At 44.3% G+C, this 11,183-nt stretch overlaps 1 protein-coding gene across 1 annotated transcript; it reads right to left on the bottom strand.

Moving 5' to 3' along the window:
- Positions 1-170: 170 nt before the first annotated feature.
- Positions 171-11,151, bottom strand: EIF2B1 (eukaryotic translation initiation factor 2B subunit alpha). Its single transcript, XM_061384604.1, has 9 exons — positions 10,993-11,151; positions 10,014-10,115; positions 8,245-8,381; positions 7,996-8,112; positions 5,860-5,976; positions 5,166-5,230; positions 3,827-3,902; positions 1,767-1,892; positions 171-1,086 (listed from the first exon to the last, which is right to left on the bottom strand). The coding sequence occupies exons 1-9, from the start codon at positions 11,003-11,005 to the stop codon at positions 922-924; spliced, it is 918 nt and encodes a 305-aa protein (XP_061240588.1). The 5' UTR covers positions 11,006-11,151; the 3' UTR covers positions 171-921.
- Positions 11,152-11,183: the final 32 nt, after the last annotated feature.

The raw sequence follows: 11,183 nt of genomic DNA, 5'->3' as shown, positions 1-11,183 counted from the left end.
TCTGGGAAAGAAAATGATTACACCTCCTGTTGAATAAACTGTAGTTCTAATCCACTGCCTTAAGTACATGAAGGTGGCTGCCTAGTGTCTTTACCAAGATGGACAGCACATCTAGTGTCAGAGCCCTCTGGCTGGGCCAGGGTCAGCTTGAAGTGCAATGCGACGCCGTATCAAAATCTTTCATGTAATTTATTTGAAAAGATGCTGAGTTTGTTCCCAAGAACGATTTTAAAAAGCTGTTCAGGACCCAAATATGTTTCAAGTCACATCTTTTCCCAGATATAGAATTTTAAGTTTACAAATATTCTGGAAGGCATCTTCATAACTGATGAGCCGTGCAGGATACTCTGGCCAAAGAGGCCATTAATACCTGTTCTTGGGTTCTTGGAATAGTTTCCACTCTCTTTGCCTTGATTCTTTTGTGGAGATGACAGCCCTCAGCTCGTATTCACCGCTGGGAGCCTGATTCAGTGAGCGTTGCCTGCCTTTTTCATCCAGCACTGCGTGGAGCCTGGTCTTGGGCAGGTGCTGGTTACTGGATGGGCACCTGGCTGTAGTTTGGACCACTGCCCTCTTGGGCCTGCTTGTCTTTCATGGATGCTTTTGGCAAATCAGTCTGGAATGTGGGGGAGTTGAAGGGAGGGAGAGTGGGTACATCTTCATCCATCAGTCAAACAGCCAATAATCTTATTGGAAGTGTCTGCAAACACCATAAGAGCACAATTTAGGTTGGGCTTTAGGGGAACCATGAATGCATTTTAGATGGGACTGAAATGAATAAAAAATTTCCCAAGAGTTAGGATTTTAAGTCCTTAGTCCATAAAACTTCAGAAAAAACAATTTGGTTTTGGCCTGGCTCACGAAGGGGCCAAGAGACTTCTCCCCATATCCGACGTCCACCAGCAGGAAAGGACCCGGTGTTTATAGGTAGAGCTTGATGAGTTCGTCGCTGACGGCTGAGGGCGTCAGCACCCCCAGGTCTGTAAACAGCAGCGTGATTAAGGAAGGGGAGGTGTAGTCGACCCACGGGTGCTCCTCTCTGAGGTCCTGTCCAGTCTGTACAGACTTCAGAGTATCCGCCTTGTACTGAGGAGACAGGAAACCAACGTTAGTCTGCCCCATAGACTGAGGGCTCTGAACTGGTGAGGCCTTGGCCTGAGCAACTAAGGTGCTCCTGCCTGAAAGTGCCCTCTGGAAACGGGGAGGCCGACTGTGTTGCACACTGCCCAGGGGACCGAGTGTGGCTTGGGTCAGCCAGGTCATTAGAGAAAACCTTAAGCCATGTGTCCCGTCATGAGTGTGCTGGGGTAACCCCTCGAGACCTCTCAAGACAACTGTTTAGAGCATTTATAGAAAGCTAAGTGCCAGGCGCTGTGCTACATTCCATAGATTATCTCTGGAGCATCACAAGCCCTGTACAGATAAGTGAAGTTCATAAACCTTACAGTGAGAGGACCTGCCTAAGATCACATGGTTAACAGGTGATGGAGATGGCAGGTGAGCCCAGAGAGCTGACCCAAAGCTTCATTACCTACCAACTTTCCCTGCCTGCTTGGCCTGTATCTAGTGCTTAAGTGAGAGACAAAAGACTGAAATTCTGGGGACAAGTTAGACTGTTCAACAACCACCAATTTATCTGTGTATCCTGTATATGAGAAAAAATAGCAATGTGAAATGAAAAACTTATTGGAACATTCTTAGCACTGCATTTTTCCAAAGGTTTCAGTTTAGACTCAAATACCCCTTATAATATGTAAAACTCTTGCCTTAAACTTATCTGGGACATCTTGCTGGTTTAGTGGGAAGAGTCGTACAAACTTGAAACTTTCTGCAACAACATAAAATGGCTTGTTCTGTGCTTTGGCGCACACGGCCATCTGGTTAGTTCCAATCTGGGAAGTCAGAGAACAATGGAGAAAGGTGAGATCTTACAGCACACCTGTAGTGGAAGCAACAGAAAGTCTATGAGTGAATGTAATATATGTACTTCTGGCTTTGGAATTAAAGAGGATCTTTTAAAAAAGAAAGCAATAGCTATTTCTCCAAAGATCTACAAATGGCCAATAAACACATGAAAAGATGCTCAAGAGTCTTAGTCATTACAGAAACACAAGTCAAAACCACAATTAGATACTGCGTCACACCCACTAGGATTGTTCAGTCGCTAAGTCCTGTCCAACTCTGTCTCCTAGTTTGCTCAAACTCATGTCCATTGAGTTGGTGATGCCATCCAACCATCTCATCCTCCGCTCTCCCCTTCTCCTCCTGCCCTCAATCTTTCCCAGCATCAGGGGCTTTTCCAATGAGTGGGCTCTACCCATCAGGTGGCCAAAGTATTGGAGCTTCGGCATCAATCCTTCCAATTAATATTCAGAGTTGATTTCCTTTAGGATTGACTGGTTTGATCTTGCTGTCCAAGGGACTCTCGAGTATTCTCCAGCACCACAGTTTGAAAGCATCAGTTCTTTGGTACTCAACCTCCTTTGTGGTTCCAACTGGTACTCAACCTCCTTTGTGGTCCCAACTCACATCTGTACATGACTACTGGAAAAACCACAGCTTTGACTATATGGACCTTTGTCAGCAAAGGGATGTCTCTGCTTTTTAATATGCTGTCTACGTTTGTCATAGCTTTTCTTCCAAGAGCAAGTGTCTTTTAATTTTGTGGCTACAAGTCACCATCTGCAGTGATTTTGGAGCCCAAGAAAATAAAATCTGTCACTGTTTCCACTTTTTCCCAATCTATTTGCCATGAAGTGATGAGACCAGATGCCATGATCTTAATTTTTTGAATGCTGAGTTTCAAGCTAGGATGATTATAATTAAAAAAAAAAAAACAAGTATTGGCAAGGATATAGAGAAACTTGGAATCCTTATGTGTTTCTGATGGGAATGTAACATGATGCAGCTGCTGGGGAAAACAGTTTGGCAGTTCGTCAAAAAGCTAAACACAGAAATACCATGTGACCCAGCAATTCCACTCTTAAGTATATACACCAAAAAATGGAAAACAGAAACTCAAATAAGTAATTGTACACCTATGTTGTCAGCAGTATTAGTCACAACAGTCAAAAGGTATTCATCAACAGCTGAACGGATAGACACCTCTGGTCCAACCATTCATTGGTACATCAGGCAGCCATAAAAAGGAGTGAAGCACGGACACCTGTACAGTAAGGTGAGCTTTGAAAACATGCCAAGTGAAATAAACTCACAAAAGAGACAGATACTGTGTGAGTCCACTTACATAAGGTACCTAGAATGGGGAAAAATCATGGAGACAGAAAATAGCTTAGGGGATGGGAGAGAGAAATAGAGTTTTGTGACAGTTCTTCTGGGTGATGGAAAAGTTTTGAAGACAGTGGTTATGGCTGCACCATAATGTGGGATGTAATTAATGACACCGAACTGTACACTTAAAAATGATTATGATGGCAAACTTTATGTTGTACATACTTTATCAAACACAACAATCAGGAAGTCTTTCCATGTGAAGCAACAGATAAATTTTAAATATATTGATGTCAAATATGCTCCATTAAAAAGAAAAAACCCAATTCCAAGTAAAGCATGTTTTGAATAAGTATAAATACATTCTCCTGATCTACACAGATCAATCTCCAAAGCAGAAAGAAATCTGACCAGAATCTGACTGACCCCACTGCAGTGGCTCAGGAACTGGGAAACCACTGGTTGCAATGGTGGAATCCTGAAGCTAAGCAGGGTTAGAGGAATGAACCATGATACACAATGCGGTTGGGTGCCTGAGATTATTAGTGCAGCTCCATGCCCTGAGCAAGGACCTGTGGAGAACTGATGCTCCTACCTTGTTAATGATTCCTCCGTTTTCAACAACTCCTTCAGCACCAACTATGACAAGATCCACTTTCTCCATGATGTAGCTACAGAAATGAAAAACAAATTTTTAATGCTCCTTTTCTTTGCTCTTGCAACATCACCTGCAAAGATTAATACTCCCATTTTCAGCAAAGCATGTTCCTCTCATAACTTTCTTCCAAAGAGCACTGAACACCCGAGACAGCCCCTGGCACTGTTACTGGTTCTGCTACAGGAGCACCAAAACCCATTTTGATGACACTGCGATAAGGTGTAGAACTCATGCTGCCACCCAGTAGGCACATGCTTACATGTGTAGCTGAAGCAAGGATTTCATGACTCAGCATTTATCTTTATTACCTGTGGCACACTATTTTTTGTTCTACATCAACACGAACAAAACAAAAATTTAAAAACCTGATGTGATCTGAAGTCGGAAAAAAATGTTACGCCATTCAAAAATTTTACAGGTAGGGTGGGGGCCAATTTACCTTTTAAAACAAGCAATTACTAGAATCCTTCAAAATGTTTACTCCCCCCCCATATTTTTTGGCCACAGTGTGCAGCATGCAGGATCTCAGTTCCCAGACCAGGGACTGAACCCATACTCATGCAGTGAAATCACAGAATTTTAACCACTGGACTGCCAGCAAAGTCCCCAAAATATTTACTCTTAAACACATTCCTAATTTCCTTAATCATCCTTCTGTGTGTTTTCTTCCCAAGGGATTGTTATTCCTGTTTTCTCTTATGAGCCACACTGCCAATCCATGGAGCATGTCACCTCAGCTTTAGGAGTGAAGTTGTACACAAGAGATGAAAAATTCTGGAGTGCCACTGACGACAACCCGTGTCTTTAGATGAAGAGAGAGCACTGATTACGGATGCTAACCCATTAACCTTGCTCTTAAAATGCACCATAAGGGGCTTCCCTGGTGGTCCTGTGGCTAAGATTCTGCATTCCCAATGCAGGGGGTCTGGGTTCCATCGCTGGTCAGGGAACTAGATCCCACATGCTGCAATTAAAGATCCTGCATGCCATAACTAAGACCTGACATAGCCAAATAAATATTTTTTTTTAAACGCACCATGATGCCATGTATCCAGCTCTCCCCAGCATCTTACAGCCCTGTCTCGTGTGTACACCATCCAGTTCTTATCATGAACACTTGCTGGTTTAGTGCTGCTGTCAATTAGAAGGCAGGACACTGCCCACTCTTGTTTTATGAATGAGACTGGAACCCTCCATCTAGAAACCCTGCTCCAAGCCAACCCTGGGAGCGGGTGGGTGAGGAAACGTAATTGTGATGGGGGAGCCGGGCGCTTACCCAACTGCAGCATCAAGGACCACAGTGACAGGGACGTTGAGGTGGCAGAGGGCTTTGGCCATCTTCTTACTGAAAGTGACATTTTGAGAATGTTAGAAAAAGTTCAAGAAAGTCCCTATCATAGAGACTGGTGAGTCACTTAATTTGGACAATGATAAATCACATTAGCTAGAAACTCAGTTAATTTTTTTTTTTTTTAATGAGGACCATATTTTACCCATACTCCCTGCATTGGAAGCATGGAGTCTTAACTACTGGACCGCCAGGGAAGTCCCCTCAGTTAATGGACTAAGGGGATGATCCCAAGATTCTGGACTAAGGAAGCATTTGGGTTCTTTAAAAGTATGTATTTTAGGAAAACTGTGCTCTTGGGGCTGTACAGGGATATGTAAATTCAGGGAAAAAAAGGGTTTTATTATGTTCTGGATACATAAGAAATGTAACTATCTATTCCTTGATATAAACCTTTCAGTTTATATCTGATTTAAGTACTAAATAAAACCCCTAGACGCTATACTGTGACCTACTCCAAATTCATGGTGATTTTTCTTCCAGGAGCAGGGACGGGCAGTGTGAAAGGCGATGCTGATTGACAGAAAATTGGGGACTTCGTCTGGCTGCTTTTACAATGGAGTCTCATCCTCAGTTTGCTCATTAAAGGGACTGCTGGGCACATGACCACAGGGAAAGATACTTGCCCTGATAAGTCAGGCTGTGACTCCGTAATGTACACACTGAAACGCTTCTTGGCTGCCACGGCAGCTTCCAAGACTCTCAGGACCACTCTGGAGTAGGCGTGTGTTAATATTCTCTGTGGGTAGAGAAAGCGCTGTCAAAAGTGCAAGCTTCCAACGATCACTCAGACTCTCTGCCACTCCAGTGTGTGTTCCTGGTACCCTAAAATTTCTCTGTATGCTTTCGCACAAATCAACTGTAATCAGAAAGCAGATCCCTGACAATACAGTGAGTTTAAGCTCATATATTGATACTTTTTGTTTTTGCCACACAGTGCTGCATGCGAGATCATAGTTCCCCAACCAGGGATCAAACCCTTGCCCCTTGCAAGGAAGCCTGCAGTCTTAACCACTGGATGGTCAGGGAAGTCCCTATTGATACAATCTGAAAAAGTTTTCTGCCAGAGGAATATATCATGGGTCTCCTCTTTTCATAGCAAGCACAGAAGTGGCATCTCCATGTGGTGTTACTCAGATACAAAAGCCTTTCTGTCTGAAGGCTGTTAGGTTCCTTTGGGTTGGTTTCCCTAATTCCAAGACCTAGTCTGCACACCTGGGCCTTTAAGCACCAGGCAGCTGGCATAAAGGGCTGGTGGGGCCAGCAGTGGAGCACGAAGGCTGACCTCCGGCTGTTGTCACATGGGGCCCACTGCTGCTGGATCATCTGATTTTTCTAGAGGAGCTAAAATCCAGTATTTCAATGTTGACTCATTTTTTAAAACTTTTATACAGTTTGGGGTAAAACCCAACTGTGGACTGGACACAATTTGTAGATACTTAGATGGAATCAAGATGTTCTAAGGAACAGAGTGCAGAGGACAGAGTAAAGCAAGGTGGAGGGACCAGCTCCCTGGCTCCTTTCTCGGTCTTGCCTGAGAGCTTATTAGAAATACAGGTTCTCAGGCCCCACCCATCTCACTGAACCAGAATGTGCATTTTAATTTATATTTACATATTTATATTAATATTAAAAAAAAATTTTTGGCCATGCTGCATGGCAAGGGAGCATCCTAGTTCTCTGACCAGGGATCGAAACCATGCCCCCTGCATTGGAAGTGCAAAGTTTTCACCCCTGGACTGCCAAAGAAGTCCCAGAATATGCACTTTAAAAGATCTCCAGGTGGGTCACCTACATGCTTGAATTTAAGCCACTCTGCTCATAATTTACCCTAAACAGCAATGATGCAGGTGGTTATTACACATTAAACTCCACGAGGTGAACGAACCCTCTCGTGCAACTGCTGGGAAGGAGGAGGCCTCAGCAAGAAGCAGTCACCAGCTTGCCTCCACCTGGTCTCAGAATGGCTTTGTTTGAAGCCGGCTTTTGTACCAGTGCCAGCTGCATCTATTACGTCATTTATTTAATAACATAATTCAGAGGCTGGGAAGGGAGTAATAAAACAGAGGACAAGATTTCAGAGTCTAGATGCAAGTAAATACTTTTACAGTTGGTGGAGGCCTAGTTGGCAGAAAGGATGTGTGCTGGCGAAGAGATGTCATGAAAGTTTTATGACCCCTTTGCTGGAAGACTGACTTAATGTGCTGCTCCTGTCTTTCCTCACTTAGGTTATCAACACCTGGCAGCTTTGCATCTCCGTGACAGCATTTGGAATGAAGATGAAAAAATCTCAGTCCAGTGCTAACCTTCGGCAGGAAGAGAGTCAGGATAAACCAGTGACAGGAGCTGTGCTGACTTAATTCAGATCAGTTTAGTACATATCCAGTAAGAAAAAGCACTTCTTTAGTAAGACAGCTTTTCAAATCGAGAATCATCCATGCTGTCCCAGGGTTTTCCTCTGCCTCTTTAAAACGACAACCACCTATGATATAACATCTACTTTTAGACACTGCTTAGTGTGTGCCAGGCATAGTGCAGAGTCCTTACACACACCATCTCATTAATCCTTACAGCAGCCCTATGAGGTAAGCACTATAATTACCCTTATTTGAAAAGATGAGAAAAGTACAGCACAGAGAGCTTAAGTAACTTGTCCAAGATCACACAGCAAGTAAGTGGCAGAGGCGGGATTTTACCCCAGGAGTCTGATGCCAAAGTCCTTGCTCCTGATCACCACCCACGATCATGATGTACTCACCGCCCCATCTTTGATGAAAGTATGGCACAGATCTGCAATTTTATTTCTTGACAGTGATATTCTCCTGAGGAAAATCTCTCCCCGCTCAATCATGATCTTTTTACATTTGGAGTAATCCTAGGGGAAAAAAAAAAGAGCAACATGAGGGGAACGGGAGGATCCAGGGGAAGGGGAGGATCCAGGTCAAGCTGAGAATACTTGTGGCCAAACACAGAAGCAGAGTGGTGACCGGGGGAGGGCAGGGCTTACAGAGTATTCCAGGGAGGTCAGGCTGATGAAACGCAGGAAGAGCTCCCCGCCCGATGACACGGCCACAGAAGAGTCCACACCACACAGGGTTTCTATGGCACTGGTGAGATTCGCCCTCAGGCCCTGGATTGTCTCCCCTGGAATGATCACATGAGCAACATGATGTTCATTTCAGTATCACAGCCCCTTGATGGGTCTGCGATTCATTCATTCATTCAGCCAGTGTGGACTGGGTGTAGGCTGTAGCCAGGCTGTCTGATGGCTCAGCAGATAAAGAATCCGCCTGCAATGCAGGAGATGTGGGTTTGATCCCTGGGTCAGGAAGATCCCCTGGAGAAGGAAATGGCAACTCACTCGAGTACTCTTGCCTGGGAAATTCCATGGACAGAGGAGCCTGGTGGGCTATGGTCCATGGGGTCACAAAGAGTAGGACACGACTGAAGCTACTGAGCACACACACTTCCTAGATGCCAGAGATAACATCAGTGAACATGCCCAGCCCCTGTTCTGATGGAGCTGCCTTTCTTTCCCTTTTCTCTTTTTCTTCTTGCTTGTGCTGCCTGGCTTGCGGATCTCAGTTCCCCTGATTCCCTCGGCAGTGAAGTGCAGAGTCCTGATCACTGGACTGCCAGGGAATTTCCAGGACTCTCTTTCTACTGGGACAGGTAGACAGTAAATAAGCACACAAAGAAATAAACAAGTTATTCAGATTGAATTGAGGACAGAAAAAAGCAGAATGATGAAAAAGGTGGGACTACTTCAGACAGAGTTAGCAGGGAATGGTCTCTTGGAATCTGGGCCTTTTAAACAGAGACCCGAGTAAGAAAGTATCCAGCTGAGTAAAGATGCAGTGGGCAAAGTCTCAGATGCAGACTATACCAACGCAAAGGCCCCAAGATGGGAATAAAATTGGTATGAGAAAGGCCAGAGTGATGCACAGTTCAGCGAGGGACATCATGGAAGGAAATTAAGTAGTGACAGAAGAGGTCTGCAGGCTGCTGCAGATAAGGCTTAGATGTTTGGATATTAGTATAAGTATAATGGGAAGATGCTGGAGGTCGTCTTAGAGACATGCATCTCTAGGTCAGCCCTTTAAATTAAAGAATACTTTATTATTTTTATTATTATTTTGTTTATACCCAGAAGTTTACATTTGGGATGACTGAATTCACAATGCTCACAATGATGATATTAAAGCTAGAATTTATACTAGAACATTCTCTATAGCAACTGCAAAGAATCTGTCACAAGACAGAAGCTCAATAAACACTTGTAAAGCTGAACGATGGCTGTAATTTAAGCTTCACAGTTAACCTGGCATAATATGGTCCTTCTTGATTCAAAGTACATTTCAGGGGCTTCCCTGGCAGTCCAGTGGTTAAAGACTTCACCTTCCAATGCAGGGGGTGCTGGTTATCAAACAGCTCCCTGGTTGGGAAGCAAAGATCCCATATGCCACACAGCCAAAAAACCAACACATAAAACAGAAGCAACATGATAACAAATAAAGACTTTTTAAAAAATGGTTCACATTAAAAAAAAAAAAAACTTAAGAAAAAAACAAAGTATATTTCATTTGTGAGAAGAGACCCATTGGATCCTAACTTGAGGGCTCTCTCCACGTTGAAAGGACTGAAACGAAGGGAGAAACTGAGCTTGAGGCTGTATTACCTTATATCAGCACACATCCATCTCTCACTTTCTACAATTTTAACAGTTACAAGCAGACTTTCCTAACACCTGGAGCAATGGAGGCGGACCCCTTTTACCTGTATCTCTTCTCAAGTACTCCAGTAAAGTCCGGATGGCAGCTACTGCTGAGGCCATGTCAGGATCTTCTTTTATCTGAGACTTAAAGTATTCGATTAACTCTGGGAAGGGAGAAAAAATTGATTCAGCGAATTCATTTAGCAGGAGAGACAACCACAGAGCTTATCAATGACTGCTCACTTTAAAAAGCAAACTAATTTAAAAAATAGTTCCTTTGCAGGGTGTTTGGCTTCAGGGACACAGAAAATGTTGATGGGAATAGAAATGACATCACTTTACTATTTGCAAGCTCTTTCTCATTTTTGAAAAATCTAGCCCATGTAATATGAAATAAAATTTAAGCCCCACCAAATGATAGTGAAAGGTCATTCTCACCCTTATTCTTGACCGCAAGTCTGCAAAAAATCCCAGAGCCAACCTGCCTACTGATTTCTCCTGCACCCCTCCAGACAGTCTATGCCAAGTGAAGCCTATTCACCTACCTACATACACCTACATATGTATGTGATGTAGAAGTCTACTCTGCTTTTTTACATGAAAGGTACTATATACATATTAGTTTGCCCTTGTTCTTCACTTAATAAAACACCTTGATAACCACTCAAGACAGGCACATCAAATACGCCTTTCTTTTGATTCTGGTACCATATTCAACAGGGCAGGTTCAGGGAGTCTTACTCATACTTCACATATGAAGAAATCAAGACTTCGAAGACCCGCACATTCGTCCGAAATCTCACGTTTTTGGAGGGCACTGGAAAGCGTGGGCAGAAGGTATGTCTGGGATACACCCAAGACCCATTCCCTGGATACATGAGCAGCGAGAGGGTTTTAGTTGTGACTAGAGGGACCACATCCGACCAAACAGCCTGAGCTTGAAAACCGACCGCGCCCGGAGCCCAGTCTGGGCATGTGAGGTGGAGGGACCCCTGCGCGGCTCCGCCCTAGGCCCAGGAGGCCCAACAAGTCCCGATTTACCCGTGTTGTCCATGGTGCACTCTGGACCGCGGAGCCTGAGAGGCCCAGAGCCGCACAAGACGCCTGGACTGGTCCCGCCGCCGCGCGGACTCAGCACCACACTGACTGACAGCGCGCAGCCACGCTCTACACTCCACTTCCGGCGCCTTGGGGGCGGGGCTGTGGGTACGGCGCGCGGCCTGAATCACGCC

This window comes from Bos javanicus, chromosome 17, assembly GCF_032452875.1.
Source record: "Bos javanicus breed banteng chromosome 17, ARS-OSU_banteng_1.0, whole genome shotgun sequence".
In the NCBI taxonomy this organism is placed as follows: domain Eukaryota; kingdom Metazoa; phylum Chordata; class Mammalia; order Artiodactyla; family Bovidae; genus Bos; species Bos javanicus.
The sequence above is the reverse complement of the archived record's forward strand: the minus strand, read 5'-3'. Positions and strand labels throughout refer to the sequence as shown.

Bases quoted from the DNA above. Each gene is read 5' to 3' on its own strand.
- EIF2B1 (XM_061384604.1), bottom strand. The intron at 3,903-5,165 runs GTAAGCGCCCGG...TCATTTCTGTAG, and splicing joins GTCCTTGATGCTGCAGTTGG to CTACATCATGGAGAAAGTGG. The intron at 1,087-1,766 runs GCAAGAGTTTTA...CTGTCTCCTCAG, and splicing joins ATGTCCCAGATAAGTTTAAG to TACAAGGCGGATACTCTGAA.